Source organism: Pelodiscus sinensis, chromosome 6 (assembly GCF_052426305.1).
Source record: "Pelodiscus sinensis isolate ZL-2025 chromosome 6, ASM5242630v1, whole genome shotgun sequence".
NCBI classification, from domain to species: Eukaryota; Metazoa; Chordata; order Testudines; family Trionychidae; genus Pelodiscus; species Pelodiscus sinensis.
Window position 1 is genome coordinate 33,738,976 of NC_143057.1, and position 21,561 is coordinate 33,760,536.

Consider the following 21,561-nt stretch of genomic DNA (forward strand, 5'->3'; position numbering starts at 1 on the left):
CATAGTGGGAGGAGGTCACAAATGAATTGCAAGGGCTATCTCCTTCCCACAATGATTAACAATGAGGTTATGATCTAGCCTCCCGTGTGCCCTGTGCCATTTCAGAGTTATAAGTCAGAATATACTTCTTGGGATCATGTGGCCTACTCCATTCCCTCAGCTGATGGAGTGACTTGCTGCCTCTGAAAGGGGAGTACCATCAGGATTTTATTAGGTTTCCACAACAAAAGAAATAAACTAGATCAATATGATTGTTGCTCTGGGGCAGTTAGGGACAGTATTCAGCCCTTGGTAAAAAGCCTAGGACCCTGGACTAGCCAGATACTGTTTACTTTGTATGTTGCTTTTCGTTGCTAAGTAACATTCTAACAAAATAGTTTAATGCTGTCCTATTAAACTTATTCATTCTTTTTGGTCAAAACTTTGAATTCTTTTGACATAGGAAGAAAAAAAACTTTTACTGATCCAGTGGAAAGCAGTTTCTTCCCTTTATTTAACATTTGTACGTGAACTCTGCAAACTTTATCTGCACAACTTAAAGATACATTCTGTGGAAGGCAACAGACATGAGAGGGAGAACCCAGATGTGTTGCTAATCTACCAGTCTTAGTTTATTGAATGTATCTTCTCTCCTCCTGTTGTGGGTTTACTCATTTTTGTAATGATCTGTGCTTGGGATTTATGTATTTTTGAGTTATTGATGGTTTCCAATAATGTTGTGTTTTGATCCATTTATTATTTATGCTGATAACGTATTTTCCTTTTTATTTGAACTTTCATGTGTTTTTTATTTGATGGGCTAAATACAGTCTATCAGAGGAGCTACATCCACCTACAACTTGCTCTGATTTGGGCCCAGTAGGTTAAGTTAATATGAGAAATCCATGCTATTACTTTTCTTTGTGTTTTTGATGAGATAAGTTCAGTTACTTTTTAACCCTTCAGTCTTTTCACCAGTTCCCATATTTCCATCTTTAGTTGCTCTGAGTACTTCTGAAATCACGTTCTCTTTCTATTAATCTTTAGTATTTCTCTGCCTCTAGCTGCCCAGGAGACTGTATATATCAGCTCCATCTGAAATTTTTTGTTGTACAACACTAACATTAAATTTGGTGATTGTTTCCCCTAGGAGACCTGATTCAAAAGAGCACAAATACTAGCTCAGGCCTTCAAAAATCTACCAGCTACCCATTAGTCAGAGGATTAAATTTACTAGTCTAAGATTAATTTAAAAGATCTGTCTTGCTCTTCAGGTTAGTGCCCTAACTGAGAAGTTGAATTCTACCAGAACCCAGAATAAGGGAGTAGGGTTCTTTCAAAGTGCTTGGTCCTTGTTTGGCACCTCCATCCTTCACAGCTGGCTTCTAGGTGTCTGTTAAATTTAAAGCCTGTTTGTCTGCTGGAAAGGAGGACAACTTACTAATAGTATAGTCTAGGTTACTAAAAACAGTATGCCTACCCTTTAGAGAAAGCGCCCTCACTAATAAATATATGCTGGGCTACTATAAACAGCCAATTACCTACATCCTGGGCAACACCCCCCCCCCCCCCCTTATGTTCTATGGGTATCTCAACAGGCCACCTACTGTAACTCCCCCTTCCCATAATCCACCAGAATTTACATACCTTCTTCAATAGCCATATATGGGGAACAATTTCTATTGTGGGCTATGCAGGCTCTTTGTATGCGTGGGTCACTACCATGGGGTACATAATGTGGTGTGGCATAAAGGCATATAATCTGCACATCGGGCTCAAGTGTCACATTACTTTAATGTAAAAGATGTACCCATCCTCACCCTAACCCAAAAATCTGTCCCCGGATTCTCTATCCACTCCACTGAAGTTAAACTTGTGCTTGATACTTGTTCTTAAACATTTGCTAAATAAATATGTCAATCTGTTTTTCCTTTCTGCTCAGAGTCTTCCAGCTCTTATAAGGGGTAACATCTCCAAAACATTAACAATCCCTTTTCCTCCTAGGTGTTACAATAGGATTTGTGTGTATGTACCACTCTCTTAATCTCCTGGTTGCCCTCTGTGTGTGCACATGCTACTTAGCTCTTCCTATTTTCATTTTCAATTCTTTCCCTCTCCTCACCCCCAGTATTTCTGCTGCTGCTTATATATAAGGATCAGTAGATTGAAATTAATGTCATTCTAGGCACTTACACTGAGGCCAGCAGTAAATCTTAAAACTTATAGGTCTGGTCTGTATTCAGTCTTGTGTAGCTTGGGAAATTGATGAACAGAAGTTGAGGCACGGAAGCTATATGTCTGAAGACTCAAGAATATAGCATGGCATTTGCATGTGGTTCACATTCAGAAGGCTTCTTTAAAAATATTAGGGCTAGAACCTTTTGTGTGTGTGTGCTAAACTAAAGCTTAGATTCTGCAGAAATTGCTCCTACTATAGGAAAGCTCCTATTGGCAGTAGCAAGCAGACTTTTCAAGTCCTGTATTAGCTACTGTATGGCAGTGGTCACTAACCAGTAGATCTTGGATCCTCTGGCAGGTGATCCTGACTGGTTTGGCCAGGAAGCTATCAAGCACGGGCACTTAAGTTGCCCCTCTATCCATTGTCATGCTGCTCCTGCCCTCTGCCTTGGAGCTGCCCCCCTGGGAGCCTCCTGCTTGCTGAGCAGGGTGTAGGAAAAGAGGGGGGGGGGAGTTGCTGATGTCAGTGTCCCTTCTCCTCCTACTTCTGTACCCTATTTCCACACAGGGCCAGACGGAGGCATGGGCGAGCCGGGCAGCTGCCCAGAGCGCCAACCTATGGGGGACACCTGATGGCAGCTGTAAGGGGCGCGCAACATTCCTTATAGCTGCTATCAGGCACCACGTGCCCGGCTCCTGCAGCGCTGGCCCTGTGGCACCGGCCAGCAGTGCCCTTCCCCCCACGGCCACAGGGCCCTGCACGGCCCAGCACGCACACCAGCAGCAGTGGCTGGGCCGGGCTGGGCAGCGCATGCGCCATGCGCCCCCAGGGGCAGGCCCCAGGCTGTGCGCCAGTGGCCAGGCCAACCCGCGCATGTGCTGTATGCCTGGGGACGGCGCTGCGCGCCCGGGCCCGGGGCGCCAAAAGGGCTCAGGCCGGCCCTGTTTCCACACACAGAGAAAGAGGTGGAGGGAGCTTGGCAATACAAATCTCTGTCACTTACACACTGTCTCTTTCATTCTCACAACACACACTGTCCTTCACTTTTATCTCCCAACCCAACACACATGGGGCGTTGTTGTTACTTCTTTTACTGCTTGCAAAGTGAGTTAGTTTTTGTTTTTGACTGTCCCTGAACCTCCTCCTAGTCCTAGCCTCCTGCCCTTGATGTGAGTCCACCTGCACTCAAACTCTTTACCAGAGCTTGCACCCTGAAACCGCTCGTGGACTAAGCCTGGAGCCTCTCCCATGCTCCAAACTCCTTGACTCAAGACCTGCACCCCAATCCCCTACCCCAGCGTGGTGAAAGTGAGTGAGGAGTCGGAGGAAGGGGGATGGAGTGAGCAGGGGGAGGCCTTGGAGAAGGGGTCGAGCAGAGGCAGGGCCTCAAAGAAGGGCTGAGAAGGAAGTGGGGCACGGATATTTGTGTTTAAGTAGATCTTACATTGAAAAAGAGATCTGGTGGTTAAAAAGATTGGAGACCACTGCTGTAACATTAGGGAAGACTGAGCCAGGCTACCACAGGGCTCACCTACATATGACCCACCACATATAGGGATATCACCTGATTGCCATATGGTGATCTTCCCCAATAACCTGTACAAATGATTTGTGGATATCTTTGAGAGAGAAATATTGCTCTTAGAAGCACCCTGCTGAATGGGGATATTTTTAGACTAAAATTCTGGCCTATGAATTCCACACAGCAGGGAAACCAAAAAAACCTTCAGTATGGCTAAAGAGATTAGCTCAATGCTTTAATAAATTACACCTCTTATAGTGATTTTTTTGTGTGTGCAGTGAAACATGCAGATGCCAGTAGCCATAAAAATACTTTATAGGTCTTTCTCTCACACACACTCACACATTAATCACCACCATCTTTCTTAAATGTTTGTCTTAGAAGGTTATCACACTGGAAATCTAAATATTTATATGCACTCTTGTTGTGTAAATACATTGAATGGAAACCTAGCACAAGAAAGTGTCTGGATGTCTTTATATATTCTATTCTGAAGGAGGAATTTTCTTTTCCTTGGACGTCTGTTGCCTATTTATTTTTATGAAGACTGTGAAAGGTATTTTTCCCCTTGGCAAAATATAAGAAAATATGATCCATTTGTGATATAAAAATGATAACTAGATGTCAGCCTGATGATGTGTCATATATATAAGGTATCTGTGTGTGTGTGTGTATCTGCTTGTCTTCTGCAATACACACAATTAATGAACAGGAAGAGATAAAACAATACATTTTGGCATTCTCGTTCTTCAAATATGTATGCATATTATGGTGTACTCCTCTTAGCAGAGCATGTTTATCTTTTTGCAGGATTTTCTTTCAATCCTGCAGAGGCAAGCTGCAATTTTGAGAAAGATCTGTGTCGTTTTTATCAGGATCACAAGGATGGCCCTGGCTGGAGCAGAGTGAAAGTAAAGCCTAATGCTTATAGGTCAGGCGATCACACTACTGGATTAGGTAAATCAAAACTTCTTTTAATTGGAAAAGTCCAGCTGTATATGGAGGTTAAATTACTCTTTATTCCAGGACACAAACCAGTCTGCAGTGAAGGAGGGGCAAAGAGGAGATGCCTTAGTGGGAGTTTTGTAATCCAAGAACCCGTTAATGTCAGTTGGCAAAGGAGCACAGAGGGGGTGCATAGAGGGTACAGGTCTCTCTGGCATATACATTCCATTTCACCAAAGAGGGTCATGTGTACACTTTAATAAAAGGTTCTCTCATACTGATCCTCAGAATTGTTGCAAGATGTCTGTACAGATGATAGAGAGTGGTGTATATGTACTGAGACTATATTTTTAATATCTGTCACCAACCATAGAGGAACACAGGTTTTCTTCTAGACAGGAGATGAGATGCATATTTGTCTAAATCAGTGTTTCTTTAGCTTTTTAAGACCACGGAACACCAAATAATAATTTTTTATTATGAGGAACACCAAGGGTTTTTTGTTGAGCCAAAAAAAAAAAAAAAAGTTGTGGGGAAAGTTATTGAGGGGAAAAAAGGTTGTCTGCCCCTTTAAAGGCAGCCATTATGAATTCTGTACTCCGCAGCACACCAGTGTACCACGGTACACAGTTTAAGAAAAACTGGTCTAAATATAAATCAAGCAATGTGAGCCAACACAATAGAAGCCCCATTTATATAGAGAGTCAACAAAAAAGTAGCACAGGAAAAAATCAAGTCATGGGAGGGTTAGTCTGGCTGTGTGCAAAGAAAATGGACTTGGGGGAGAGTGAATGCAGAAGGCAAGGAAGACACCCTTTTATCCTGAGTCTAGGAAATAATCAGGTAGTATAATTACATTAATAAAAATAGGATCTTGACCAAAGTCGGTGGAAAATGCTGAAAAGGACATTTGGGGTGAGGTAAATGTATTTAGACAGAAAATTAAGGCAAGATTAGTCTATAGGGATCATGTTACGATTTGTTTTATGTAATCCTTCTGTTTCCATTATCTTCACTCACTATGTCTTAAATCTTGATGATTGATAATAAACTGATGATTGTTTTCACTATAAATATATCTCGGTGATGTGGTACTATACAAGAACTGATGCGGAATTGACTCAAACAAGCTAGGTATGTACCCTGTCCTCTTGGCAAGAGCAAACCTACTATATCTGGAAATGCTTAGTGAATAGGGGTTGAACACTTTGAAAGGGGTGGGGACTGGGGTATACCTATAGTTAACTTGAAAGGCAAAGTATGAGCTGCTGTAACCTAGAGGAATTGAACCTGGGAATTCAGTTGGCTCTCAGCTAAGGCTGTAGAGCAAACTCATTCTTTCTCTCTGTAAGTGGTCTCAGTGCCACTACATGGAACAGTGAATCACACCCAGCAGGTGTGTGGGTTACACTGGCACCTAGGTAAGCACAAGCAAGTTTCCCTCCTGCTGGTAACAAGCTGATTTGCAGTCCTGGGCAACCTGAAAATCATCACAAACTCCCAGTCATGCAGAAGGAACATGCACACTGCAATGTCCCTGGGAATACCTAGAAGGAATTGCAATTGTGCCTGGCCTTTGCACACCAAGAGGGGAGGATCCTTATGCCTCCTAATCACTGCACTCTTTTAAGGGTCCTTTGTCTATGGAAATCCTCAGGTGATATAAATCCATGGAGCTACACTGAAATCAATAGCGCGACACTGATTTACACCCATTAAGGATCTGTACCATAATGATTTTCAAAGCATACAATGAACTACTTGTAAGAATTTATACCAGTCAGGAGTTATGTAATTTTTTAATAAGGAGACATGTTAGACATATGACTATTAGCTCTATTCAAACATCCTGCTATTGCATGCCAGTAATGCTCCTACCTCTGCAAGGCAGAAACTCAGGATATCTGGTTATTTTGGGTCTATCCTTTACCCTGTGGTTTCCAACACTTGTGTAGCTCCTTTTGTGTAGCATTCATCACCATTCAGCCATACAAGCCAGAGAGGGCTACATCTTCTGAAAGATCTTCCCTGGCATTTATCTAGCTTTACATCTTCCATTAAAGGAGTGGTAGCCCTGAAATTGAGTCAGGCTGTCAATGGAGCCAGCAGGATGTTATAAAATAAACTTTTTAAGATAATTCTGCGAACTGTTGATCTCCAGTGAAGACTGAAATCTGGCCACATGTAGTTTAAAATTTGTAACAGCAGGGAGTTTATATATGATTTTGATTTAAGTACTACAAACAGGGTTTTTATATAATGTATTAACCTGCTAGTGGAAACTCTCATTAGCACCAAAATCTGCTGCAATGACTAATGTGTCTTTTACCTGTGAATAGGCTTTGTGAATTATTAGAAAGATTCAATAATTGCACTGTTTTGCAGGCTATTTCTTGCTGGCAAACACAAAGTTTACCTCACACCCTGGATACATTGGACGTCTGTATGGCCCCTTACTGCCAGGAAACTTGCAATATTGTCTGCGGTTTTATTATGCCATATATGGATTTTTCAAAATGAGTGACACCCTAGCTGTTTATATCTTTGAGGAGAATCATGTGGTTCAAGAGAAAATCTGGTCTGTCTTGGAATCCTCAAGGGGAGTCTGGACTCAAGCTGAATTCACCTTCAAAAAGCCTATGCCTTGCAAGGTAACTACCAGCACTTTTTGTGTGTTTGTTTTTCTCAAAGGTGTGAATGGAAATTTTGTCATTCACTTCCCTTCTTGTGAGATGGTGAAATGATGTTAATCATCTTTGGCTCAATGTTGCAAGGTGCTGAGAGTCTTCACCTGCCAGTGAAATCAATGATGAAGTGAAGGGCGATCAGTTTTCAGCAGATTGTAAGAATCTAGGGCACTTGTTAGCAGGTTTATCCTGCTATTATTATTTGTTTGTATTGGAGCTGTGCCTACATACCATCAATCAAGAATCAGTGCCTCCATCAAGTTAGGCACCTCACAAATAGTAATGAAGAGATAATCCCAGAGTTTGCAATCTGAGTAATCCTGGTGTTCACTTGATGTCAGTGGATCTTAATATGTCTGTTACAGCTATAGGTGTGTGCACCATGGTGGATTTGATTCTTCTGGGCTCCATGTACGTATCATTTTAGTTTTGCTTGCAGCTGCCATTCTCATTTTCACGTTTTAATAAACCCCAAATCTCAAAAGCAAACATTTCTGAATTTGTATTAGTTTCTTAGTCAAAACTGCCAAGTTTTAACCTGAATCCAGAAGTCAGTTCAAGTTCAAAGATACGAGTGAAGATTCTGTGGAATCTGGTCTGAGTTTTATACCTAAAACAGTTGAGTTAACTATGTTTAACTCAGAACCATCTACACTCACCTTCAAGCATGTCATCACACTCCTTCTGTGGCCTTTCTCTTCCCCGCAAAGTTAATTTGACTTGCATAATCCTCAGATACCAAAATCAGCCTTTAAGTCATTGCATTATATTTGGCAAACTCGCTCAAGCCATTGCCTGTGTCAGCAAGGCTGCCCTATTATACTTAGAGAGGTAGCTCAAATAAAGCTAGCATGTGTATTTCTGCCCGGGCTCTGCATCCCATCTCCTTGCTGCAGTGTCAGCATTCCTTTGGAGCACCATTGCAAATGGTGCAAAGGATTTTGGGACACATTTACAAAAGACCAGTTGCAAGCAGCTGAATGTAGGATCGCTGTTCGAAAAAAGATGGATGACTCTCTACTTTAGAGTTTGATAGTAATAGAGAGGTAGCTGTGTTAGTCTGATCTTGCTAAAACAAAGGAAAAACGATGTAGCACTTTAAACCATCTTGTTAGTCTTTAAAGTGCTACATAGTTTTTCCTTTTGTTTTAGAGTTTGGTAGTAAACATAAACAATGTTAATGCCTTGGTAGGGTGGAATTGAAAACTGATCTTCAGGGACAATATGGTAATGTGGGAAACAGAGACAGGCATTCATAGATCCTGTCCTGCATTAATATGTTTACAGGATTCCTTAAAACTTTAAGAGGTTGTAGTACAGACTTGAGAAAAATGACAAGATGAGATGCTTCTGTTTGAATCTTAAGGTGGTCGTGTCTTTCCCGAGACTGCCACATTGGTGTTGTCATTTAATTAAATATAGCATTCAATACCTGCATGGGGGGAGATGTATGAAGGGGAGAGAGGGAGAATGTGTACACACTCTCTCTCTGACTATAGGCCTAATTTCAAATCTGAGCTCCAAAGGCACAAAGACATAGAGGCACCCCTGCTTTATGCACCTACTAAATATCAGTTTGAGTGCCCAAATGCAGGATTTCATGGCTTAACGTTGCTGGTATTTGGAGGCCTCACATTTCCTTGACTCTAGTCAGTCTAATTTCAGGTCTGGGAATTGTACGGAAACTACAGTGGTGTTGTTGGTTTAGGACATCACTCGTGCAATATAGAACAACAGTTCCCTGCCGATTGACAGTTATTGGTTTAGGACATCACTCGTGCAATATCGGACAACAGTTCCCTGCCGATTGACAGCAGTAAATCTATCAGTGTGCTTATATTTGTGCTCCTGACAAGGAGCAGAAAGAATTGCTCATGATTGGCTCCACTACTTACTATGATTGGCTTCTCCTTTGAGCAATCCTGGACGGGTGTAACTTTATGTTATTGCATAGAAAAGCCCTGAGAACAGAAGTGCTGTGTATTGAGAGGCTGTATTTTGCTACTACTCTTGCTCAAGGTACATTCTAGTCTGGGCTGTAAAAGGAGGAGACATGTTTTTGTCTGTGCAGACATATGGATTATAGGTTCTTGTTGATGACACCAGTTTTGTCTTTTATGTATCTGACTGGGCTAGTGTATGTATATAACTCAAGTGGGATTAAGGGTAATTGGCTGAGGCTTCAACCAGACAAGACTAAGGTGATGTTAGATGACAGGGAAAGAAACTGTAAGATTTGGTGGGGTTTACATTAATGATCTTAATTGAGGGAGCAAGCTGCCATTTGTCATGCAGGTTTGCCAGAATCTTGTGGCAGATGAGGCCAGCATTTTTTTTCAATCTGCACTAGATGATCTGGGATACGCCCATGTCTTTCAGATGTAGATCTTGCTACAATCATTTTTGTCTTTTTTCCCTGGAGAGGTGAGTATTGCAATGCACTATCCATGTTATCACCAGACCCAGAGACTTCCCTCCTAGAGAGAGGACAATTTCTACAAAAGCATAAAAGAATCTTCTGCATTAAAATCTGCCTATGGGGAAACTTTCTACATTGCCATTTAGCTATGGTATCGACAAAGCATCTGGTCCAGTAAATCTTTATCTGAGTAGTTCCCACTTCTGTGAACAGTCCCATTAGCCACTCTCATGGCACTAATTCAATTATTTTTACAAAAGTGTAGATTTGTTTCTTTAGTGCTGTGGTATCCATCACACTAGCCACATGTGGCTATTTGGCCAGTTGAGTGTGTCTAGTTCACTATAGTTGTAGCCGGTATAGTGGCTACTGATTCAGAACTGTTTGGACACTACAGCAGTTTAGTGCTTCACCACTTCAAATGAGAGCTAAAAAAATGCTACTATGCATGTGTGAATCACCAGCAAAAACATACACTGGATTTTAAAGCTCAGCCATTTCTGAGTTGTGCACAAGCTAACCATTCATCTTAGAATATTCCTACTATGGGAAAATGGTTTTTTCCCCACCTTTATATAGTTAAAATGGCTAAAGGTATTTTGTTTAAACTTTCTAGGAAATATTTGTCCTTGGGCTGAGACCAAACACATGCCAAAAGAAGATTTATTTATTTTTTAAATAATGAACATGTGAAAAGGTGGTTTGGCACTGAAAGTCTCAATCTTAACTACAAAGTAGCTGGTTCTGTCAAGTGCCCACTATAATTCAAGGTCTCAATAAATAATATGGAAAAATAGTGCAAAGATGTAATAGAAAAATAGCTCTGGTAAAAATCCTCCTAGGACAATGGAAGAAATACGTATTTCTAGTTTGATTTCTTTTAATATCTGACATATATGGAAAATCTGTAGATATCGATTTAATTTTTTTAATAGTTTGAAATGTTGCTTAGCAACTGATGTATTTAAAAACCTTTTAAACACTTGATTAGCAAATAAATAATCAAAATACAGTATAATTTTACAGTGTATAATTTCCAGGGTGCCTGGTTGAGACCTGGAGAAAGAGGAGATCAAGAGAGTATTCCTATCTTTCTTTGGACCTCCAGGAACCTGCCAGAGGTAGAAGAAATCCAAGGTGCAATTGAAGGCGCCTTGGCCTCTTGGCAAGTCTTAGGTGTCTCATATAGTCACTTCCCTGAGAGGTTTTCTGGGGAGGGGGGGAATATTCCTTTTCCCATTGATAGATTTAACAAAGGGACACACATCTCTGCAAGGGAAAGAGAAGCTTATTTTTTTTAATAGCACCTTGGGTCTCCAGCAGTTCTTTGATGTTTTATATTCAGCTCAGTAGAGCAGATGTGTTCTATAGCACTATTATATATTCAGAAGTTAATGGCTTCAGAAATTAGACTGTAATCAGTTAATTTTTTTATACTGTGCAGAAATTCTCAATAAGGTTAGTTCTGTAAACTTAAGGTTTATTTCTCTCTGTTTTCTGTGGGTTCCTTCCCCTCATCGCCAAACACTCAGTCACTCAAAATAGCCTACCCTCACCCACCCACGCAAGGGACTTTCTGAGCTGTGGAGAATATCTACTTTGAAGATGTCATAATTTACTTAAAATTATGGAAAAAATCCTACCTCAGCATAGACTCACCCTACTCATATTGAGGTTGATATGACTTTTTTGTTGATTGTAAATGAAATGAAGCTGCAATCTTCATGATGCTGTAGCTGCCATTGATGTGTAAATAACCACCACAACAGAATGTTCTAACTGTATAATGGATCCACTGTTTTACAGCTTTCTCTATGGCCATATGTAATTTACATAAAATAGTTTTACAAATTCTAGATTAGACAAATAGTATATTAAAGACAATAACTATAATGCCTTCACAGAGGTGTATATGTATATGCGTGTGTATGACTATATATCCCACACAAAAAACTACATTAAAATAACTTTAATAAGATTTGAAAGTCAAATACTCCAAAATTAGAAAATGCCATAAGTAAGGTTGCTTGTGCAAGGTTAATTTGGCCTCTTTTCACGTTTGCATGCTGAGAGTCCTTAATTACACAATCACGTACTATTTCTTTTGACAGGACCCCCTGTCTCATTCAGGACACACAATGGAGGATGCTCATTTTAATGAGCAGCTATTCAATATTTGTTCTTCGTTGTTCAATGGATAGCCCCAGGACTCATTTACTGCAAACTATTCTGGCTATAAAGACAGAATTAATAATTTCCTCAGGGTTTTCTTAAGGCTCTCACCACTTTAGCATCTGAGTGCACCATAAATATTAATGACTGCATTTTCATAACACGCTTGTGAGATGAGGGGATATTATTGTCCCCATTTCATAGAGGGCAAATTAAGGCACGGAGAGATTAAGGTTAAATGTGTCCATTACATTTGGGTGCCCAATCGGAGACCTCTAAGACCTGACTTTTTAGAGTATTTAACATTACACAATACTTTGTATTCATAGCACACTCACACTGGCTGCTGCTTGGGTGGCTCTGGGGACAGCTCCACCAGCCACTACTGGAGCAACTCTGCAGCCAGATGCTTGAGCAGCCCTGCAGCAAGCCTCACCAGCTGCTGCTGGAGCAGGCCCCAGGGCCAGCTGCTCTGACAGCTGGCTCTGGGGACTACCCAAGCAGCAACTGATGCAGCTGGCCCCAGGGACTGCCACGCTGCAACTTGGCCACGATTTTGGGGGTGGCCAGAGCAGTGGCTCCCCACCGCCCCTGTTTTCCTCCCACAGTGGAGGATAGAGTGGCTGCAGGCTCCGTTGTCTCACCAGGGTTCCTCCACTCCCTGCAGCTGGAATCAGTTTAATCCTGGGGGGTCATCATCAGCTGGAGTCAATTGAATCCGGGGGGGGGGGAGGACATAGCAGGTCCTATGCAGGCTCCTTGCGCATGGTGCTGCCCCCCCCCCCCCCAGCTCCACAGGATTCAATCAGGAGTATTTATGTAAGTCATGGCCAGATAACAGATCATGCTTTTTTGTTTCTTGTCTGCGACCTGTCCATGACTTTTACTTAAAATGCCTGCAGTTAAATCGTAGCCTTAGTCATCTGCACTTTTAGGTCCACCACAGAGACCTCTGTCACTTGAAATAACTGATAACAATAGGTTGTTATCCTCTGGAAGAGGATTAGACGTATATTTTGCCAGTAGATACTCAGATATTTGCTGACAGTAGAGGGATGGTAAGTCACAGGAACCTTGGGTTTCATTCCAGGCTATGGGGGAAAGTGTGCTCTGTAGTACACAGACTGATTTTTGTAGCTCTTTCCTACCATGTATGTGATCCCTCTTGCCTAATCCCATACAGCTTGTTCACATCTCAGTCATGTCTCTTCCTCATCCATGGGTCTTTGTCTCTCAGGCTTCTCTTCTAGTCCCAGTCTCCTTTTCCAGCCAGTCTTTTCTTTCCATCCCCATTCTCTCCCCCCCAAAAAAGTTCCCCAAATCAAACCCAAACCTGACAGGGAAAATTTCAGCATAAATGGTTTTAATTTGGCTAAGTTATATGGATTTGATGATGCTGGGCAACCTTAATAATAGGCACTGTAACTAGCTCTACATATTTTATTTATAAAACTCTGCCAGTTATAGTTGAGGCATGTATATGTTTTTGAGAGAGAACAAATATAGCTTGAAAAGTAAGAACTCTTAAATGTGCATAGTAATTTGCTTGATCAAACTTTTGGTTGATGGATGTTATTTGGTAGGTTGGCTTAGTACGTGTCTGTGGAAATAGCAAACAGCCTCTGGTGATGTAATCTCTTGGATCCCCCTTAATGGCAAATAAAGTCAGAGACTCCAGATCTTTATGCTGTTCCTTTCTGGGCCAGAGAATCTTAAAACTTATAAAACTTCTAGTGGTAGACAATGATAGTTCCAAAACTTCTGACTGCATATTTCCTTCACCTTTCTCCTCTCTATGAAATGACATCTGGTTCAAACATTACTTCCCAAAATTTTAAGGTATGTTTTGAGATTTTTCTAATTAATTTTGGAAAGAAAGTAATATTTGTCTGCTGACACTTTTGTGTGTCAGATTAATAAAAGGCTCTGTAGTTTTGAGGATCTTGGTTTATATAATTTTATGGGCTCTTTTTGAATTAGCAAACTGGAGTCTGGGAGCAGTTTGCTGGATAAATTCTGAGAGCAGGAAACTTGTAGCTGTCCAGAAGGCATTTATGTGGCATTTTGAAAATGCCATGTGAAAATGTAGATGGATATGAATCACCCAAGCAAGTCATACATTTTAATGTACATTCTGCAAAGAGAACACAAAACTGATATTGAATAAGGTTAACAGATGGACTTAACCTCAGAAAAGGCAGGGAATTCAAAGTTAGCCTTTCTTACTCCGTCCTTAGCTTTTGCTAAGTGCATATGGTTCTGCCCACAAAAAGTACTCTTTTTAAATTTTGCAGTGCTTCTGAATGAATGTGAAAATGAGGAGGTCAGAGGGAAGATCCTGGCATTTATGGGCATGGATCAGACCCATCTATTAAGGTTTTGTTTATAGTAGCATGAAGATTGACATTGAACTGTCTAGTTTCTTTGAAATGCATTTCATTTTAGTGAAATTGACTCCAGATCTGTTATCTCAGGGTACGTCTAGACTACATAGCTCCGTCGATGGAGCCATGTAAAATAGCTTACTCGGCATAGTCAACGAAGCAGGGATTTAAATAATCCCCACTTCATTAAAATAAAAATGGCCACCGCACTGTGCTGACAATCAGCTGATCCGGCACAGCGCGGCAGTCTAGATGAGGCGGGGTCGACAAGGGAAGCCTTTGTCAACCACTCTGGTATGGCTTGGGTGTCATAGCACGGCGGCCATTTTTATTTTAATGAAGCAGGGATTGTTTAAATCCCTGCTTCGTTGACTATGCCGAGTAAGCTATTTTACATGGCTCCATCGACGGAGCCATGTAGTCTAGACGTACCCTCAGTGTTGTACCTAAAAGAGGTGGAATGTTTGGAGGTGGGGAGAGGAAGGCTCTTTAAAACAAGTATGTTCCAAAAACACTCACATGTGAACAACATAGCTTGAATTGACATTTGTGTGTGTGAGAAACCATGGAAAAAATCTTTTATTTATTTAACATAGAATAAAGTCTACATTCCTCAATTTAAAGTAAAGCTTTTGAAACCAAGTTAACCTACCTGACACATTTCTGTCCAGTTCAAGCAGTACTCCTAGGATTGATTGCACATTCCAAACCTCTGAGAAGCTGTCAAAGGCTAATATTTAACATTATCTAGCCTTTCATGTGTGGTTTTATCACAGTACCCATCATAGTAGAATCTAAGTATGTCCCATAGATTTAAAACCAAACTCAGAACAATGATCTAAATTCCATCTCTCCCCTGTCACACACATCTCCAGCATAGTAGAGGTCACTTGGAATTTTAATTTTCTTCTTTTCCTCACCTCTCCTTTTTCCTATCCCTCTTCTTTCTAGTCCTCACCTCTTTCTGCTCTTCTTCCATCTCATTCTTCATCATAGTTGTTTTTAGTTGTAATTGTGGGAAAGCAAAATCAAACAAGTCTCCCACAAAATTGTGGCAGTGAATTTAGTAATCATTCTACTCTCCATGAATGCATTCTCAAACCTCGTCCCTATTGCTGAATTTCAATAGACCTCCAGGGTATCATATTATGGTCCAAGCAATGCCTCCACCTCAGTTTTCTCCTTCAAGGTGTTTTTTCAATAACTCTTAAACCCTTGTGTCCTTTCACAGCTCTTCTTAGGTTCTGCTTTATTAAATTAATAACCGATCAAAACAAAATTCACAGACCATCCATTTACCTCCTCCTTAGGTCACTTCCAGGTCTTTCCTGCTTGTATTCTTCTTAACTCCCCAAGTTCAGGATTCCTCCACCAGTGTCTACTCACTTCCAGCAGCCTCTGTACTCCATTCTGTTCTCCCTGAGAGCTCCTACTCTGCCTCTTTCTGCTACCCATTTATAGGGAAATCAGCAGACCCCTGCTGAGTGGTGCTGCCGTAAGTAACCATGGTTGGTTAGCCCCAGACTTATAGTCCTTAAGGGACAAGCTGCACTGTTACACAGAGAAATCCCTGTTTCCTACTCTCATGAGTACCACATTTGAAGTTGACAGGCACATAAATTCAAACTTAGTTCCTTAGAAACACAACTACTGGGGACATCATTAACATGAAAAAAGAGAGGGGGAGAATCTCTCGTATACCTTGGATCAGTTCCACAGATGACTTTGAAAACCAGAAATGAGATTTTAAACCTGAGCTGGTACACTCAAGGGTAGAACACACAGAATCAGGCTGATGCTCATTTGCTGGCTGGTATTGCTGAGGTGCTGGGCTGTTACATTCTGGGTTAGCAAAAGGTTTGTCAACTAGGTCTTTGTATCCCTAGGTCTGGAGAGTTGAAATAATCCAATCTTTGAAGTCATGAGAGCATGGATAACCACAGCCAAGCCACCATTTATAAAAGGCAGTCCCCCAGCCAATATCAAGTGAAAGAGTCATAAAGCCTTAGGACTCCCTAACATGTAACTTCTATGTTCAGGTGAGGCATACTTTTGTCAGGTTCCAAAGGGCCTGCCATGCAGTCTCTTTGCTGGAAGGGTGGTAGCTGTATCATGGTCCAAGCAGTACCTCCACCTTGTGGGGGTGCAACTTAAAGCAGCAGGGAAACTAATTTCACCCCAAAACAACAAAATGTTCGTACCTAAAACATTAGCCATTGAAAATCCCATTCTGAGACTTCATGGTTAAAATTTCAAATAATGTGAGGTGTCTCAAAATATGGTGATTTGTATTCGATACCCATTTGTCTGTGACATTTGATTTACACTTTTGAAAATAATACATTAAAAAACTGTTAAAGAAAATAATATTTAAAAAAAAATGTAGGAAATATAAATCCTCCTACACTCATCAGAGCAGATAGATGAGGACTGAATATTATATCCCCATTATACCTACCTAGTTGATAGGTGTTTGACATTTATTTACTTGCTTGGTTTTGTTTTCTGTGCTTAATATTTTTCTTTGTGGTTTTGAGGTGCAGTGTGTATCTAACACAGCTTGTGATAGTATCATGTTAATGACGTGGCCAGAGACAAATGACAGTACTCTTCTTTCCAAGAGCCAAATTTAATCCTGCAAGAAACCAAAAGCAAACAAACAAAAAGCCCTAAGAACCAAACAGCTTCATTAAGAGGGAACAAACTCATAATATTAGGACATGAGAAATCTCGCAGGGTTCTGGGGGACTGCTAAACCTTTCACTAGTCTATTTACTTTTCTGTACAGACAACATTCTCTGCTGGAGAGTGTAATCTATTAAATTTAGATGTGGCAGTAACAGTCAGGGTACGTCTAAACTACATGCCTCCGTCGACGGAGGCATGTAGATTAGCCAGATCGGCAGAGGGAAATGAAGCCGCGATTAAAATAATCGCGGCTTCATTTAAATTTAAATGGCTGCCCCGCTCTGCCGATCAGCTGTTTGTTGGCAGATCGGGGCAGTCTGGACGCGCCGCGCCGACAAAGAAGCCTTTCTTGATCTGCACAGGTATGCCTCGTGAAACCAGGTTTACCTGTGCCGATCAAGAAAGGCTTCTTTGTCGGCGCGGCGCATCCAGACTGCCCCAATCTGCCGACAAACAGCTGATCGGCAGAGCGGGGCAGCCATTTAAATTTAAATGAAGCCGCGATTATTTTAATCGCGGCTTCATTTCCCTCTGCCGATCTGGCTAATCTACATGCCTCCGTCGACGGAGGCATGTAGTCTAGACACACCCTCAGTGGCTTTAGTTTGTTCTCTGAGCTTCCCATTTCCCTTTCTTCTTCATTTCTGCAGTCTATTTGTTCTTGGAAAGAAGAGCATTTCAGAAATATCTGTCCAAATGTTACAAGCTGATGTTACTAGCCTTCCCAATTCAATATGCATCAGCTTTTCAGATAAACTGTCTATGCAAATGCTATGGATTATAAAGAGCAAAAGAAATTTATCTGGACAATCTGTAACATGAGAAATTTGCACTGGTTTAATTTAGTGTGATTTTTAAATCAATGTGGTTAATCCAATGAAAAACACTGTGGACGTTCTTATTTTGGTATAAGTGACTTATTTCAGTTAAGCATAAATCAATTTCTATCAATTTAGTTAACCAAAATAAACCCGGATTAAATTGAAATAAGAATGTCTATACGGCTGTTTGCACCAGCTTGGGGGGCAGCCACTGACACTAAGGAAGCGTATTGCTTGGTAGTGAGCGAGAGTAACATAACTGAAAACATTAACTAAAAGTTATTTTCAAATTCACAAAAACAAATAGTAGTAGTTATGGTATAACTTCATTATTCTTTGTTTTGTTAGGCTCAGATCAAACAGCAATACCGTAGGTTAAACCACATGACCTTCGCAGACAACATAATCTGCTGCAGGGGCATGGGTTTACTTTCCCATCATCAGATTGGACCAAGGCCTCAGTTTCTTGTCTGATCGAGGGGTCTAGCGCTATGACTGAAACAAAGGTCTCCTTTCTGGCTACTTGAAGGTCTGGCTTAATCTTCTTCCTTTTTCTCAGAGCTTTGTCCCTTTGCAAGCAGGGTTCCTGAACTTCCCATTGTGTAGTCTTTTTAGTCCTAAGACTTCTTTTGCAGGCTTCTATGACAGGTTCTTTGTCCTTGGGAAGATCAGAGTTATAGTCTGTTTCCACCTTGGCAAAAACACTTAGAGCAGCTCCTCCCATTTCCCCTTCCCCTCTAGGAACTGGTAAACTACATATATACAGATTTCAACCTGAATCCTCCTGGTACAGGTACAGAAAAAGAGAATGGGGAATCATTCTGCCTAACTCAGTGTAACCTGTGACCCAAAACTCAACTTTGTATCATGGTAGAGATGAATTCTGAATCATTATTGCAAAATTAGTTGCATGCTTGTGTTTTTTTTTAATTTAATATGAATATGTTGTTTTCTTCTATACCAATTACTGATACGTGACTGAAATGAACTAAGCACTGGAATATAAATCAAACGTGCTTTGAGAATTTGATGCAAAGATTTGTAAACAGATTCTTTAACACCTCCCATTACTCGCTGCAAAAAGAAAAGATAAAGGAGGAATGCACTTCTTAGCTTCAGTGGCAACAAATGACTGCATCCATTAATGTTTCCAATTTAACCACCAGGATATTACACAAACCCAAGATGTTTTAATCATTCTAGACTGAAACAATAAATATATTGTTCATCTGTCATGTTAAATAAAGAAAACGTGAGCTAAACACTCAGCTGATCCTCTGCCTTATTCTCTCACATAAAGCATGCATGGGAGGTTCTTATTTAAGAATTATCTTGGAAAAAGAAATGAAGTCAAATTAATATAAATGTAAATATTGCAAGGTTCAAATTTAACCACAATCTTCGATCAGCTAGATACAGTCTGAAGGACAGATTCAGAGGCTAAACCTGAAATTAAAATAAGCAAAAGACTGAATAACATACTGATACCATTCCAAACTGACAGGTAAGCTGCAAGCAGGCTTAAATTGGCCAAAATTACAATTAAAGATATTAGGGCGAAATAAGGGGATAAGTGGTGTGTACACTTGATCTGGTAAAGAACAAAGTCTCGTTCCGAATTCTTCACAATGGCACCAGAAATGCAATTAAAGCCAAGGAACACAGAATTAGTCAAGAGAACACTAGACAACGTCATACACTGTATTATGCCATTTCTGTGTTGGAAAATCCACTTTTCCTGAGCATAAGCCAGGAAAGTAGCCATGGAAACATTAAGCCACCTGGCAATAGCATGCCACTTACTACCTCAAAAAAACAAGGAATTTAGGAAGATTGAAGGTACATATACTGATACTTGGACAGGAGTTGTACATTTGATAGTTTTTGTTAGCTAAAATGTTGATGTAAAATAAATGAATCTTTTGGGGAAAATGTTGAGTACATACTCGATTAAATCTTTGATTGGACAATACCTATTGTAGAAGCATCATATCATATTGCTTTCTATGAGATTTAATCAGTAATTGCATATCTAAAAATATATTTAATGCCAGTCAGCATAGTTTAATGGCAGGTAGAGCCTGTCAAACAAACCTGTTGTCTCTTTTTGACAGGATTATAGGTCTGGTTGACAACGGCAACTGTGTTGATACAGTGTAATTGGATTTCTCCAAGGCATTTGATTTAGTACCACATGATGTTTTGATTAAAAACGTGCATTATATTGAATTAATATGGCACGTAGGTTCCCTGAGAATCACTTCTTGGTCCAATGAGATTTAATATTTTTTAATGAGTCAGATGATGATAGAAAATCTTCACTGGTAAAGTTTGCAGACAACACAAAAATTGGTGGAGTGATAAATAATGAGTGAGACAGATTACTTTTAGAGAGTAATATGGATTGCCTCGTTAAATGATCACAATCTAACAAAATGCCTCTTACTAGACCCAAATGCAAAATAGTATTTCTGGGAATCAAGAATGCAGGTTACACTTGTAGGATACTTGAAAAAGTGTCAGAGAGGTAGCTGAGTTAGTCTGTCTCTGCAAAAACAATGAGTCCTGTGGCATCTGAAAAACTAAAAGATTTATTTGGGCATAAGCTTTCATGTGCAAAACCCCACTTCATCAGATGCAAGGAGTGGAAATTACAGAGGCAGGCACAAATACACTAACACATGAAAAGAAGGGAGTTTGCCTTATCACATGGAGGAGCAGTGCTAATGAGGCCAATTCAGTCAGAATGGATGTGGCCCACTCCCAACAGTTGATGAGGTCCATCAATGGCTATTAGCCAGGATAGGTAGAAATGGTATCCCTAGCCTCTGTTTCTCTGGAGGTGGGTGACAGGGGATGGATTACGTGAGGATTACCTGCTGTGATCCCTCTCTCTAGGGCATCTGGTATTGGCCCCTGTCGGCAGACAGGATACTGGGCTAGATGGACCTATGGTCTGACCCAGTATGGCCGTTCTTATGAATACTAAAAGTGGGAAAATATATATGCTGTATATATGCTTTTGTAGTGAGTCAGCCATTTTCAGACTAAGTGGATACTAATTAGACATCAAGAATAGTAACACACAAAAACCAGTAGGAGACCACTTTAATGTCCCTGGATACTCAGTAACAGATTTAAAAGTGGCCATTTTTCAACAAACAACAACAACAGACCTTCAAAATGAAACTGCAGAACTGCAATTCATTTGCAAACTTGACACTATTAATCTGGGTTTGAATAGGGACTGGGACTGGCTGGCTCACTACAAAAGCCCTTCCTTTCATGTGCTAATATATTTATGCCTGCCTCTGTAATTTCTACTCCATGCATCTGATGAAGTGAGTTTTTGCCCCCAAAAGCGTATTTAGGTCCAAATAAATGTTAGTCTTTAATGTGCCACAGGACTCCTCTATTTTGGAAATCAGTGACTCAGGGAAAGATTTAGGGATTTTACTATGGGTTCTCAATGCAATGCTGTGGCAAACATGGCTAATGTGATCTGTGGATGCTAAAAAGGGGACTATGAAGGGATGGGATCTTGCCTTTCTCATAAAATCAGTTAGTGTGTCTGCAGTTGAAATAAGATGTAGAAATGCTAGTCAGTTTAAAGGAGGGCCACAAAAGTGAGCCAGATCCTGGAAAACAAACCTGATGAAGTAAGGCTTAAGAAGCTAACCTTATTTCAGTTTACCAAAGAAAAGCTTGAATGGAGAATTGATTACATGTAAGTACCCATATACATCAGAAAAAGAGATCTGAACA

General features: G+C 40.6%; 1 protein-coding gene across 3 annotated transcripts in view; it reads left to right on the forward strand.

Annotated features, from left to right (window-relative positions):
- MAMDC2 (MAM domain containing 2) overlaps window positions 1-21,561 on the forward strand; it is a 104,527-nt gene that overhangs the window by 59,605 nt on the left and 23,361 nt on the right. For all 3 annotated transcript variants that reach the window (XM_014581011.4, XM_089779233.1, XM_089779232.1), the window contains exons 8-9: window positions 4,491-4,637; window positions 7,011-7,276. In XM_014581011.4, coding sequence (XP_014436497.4) covers window positions 4,491-4,637; window positions 7,011-7,276 — 413 coding nt within the window. The remainder of the gene's footprint in view (window positions 1-4,490; window positions 4,638-7,010; window positions 7,277-21,561) is intronic.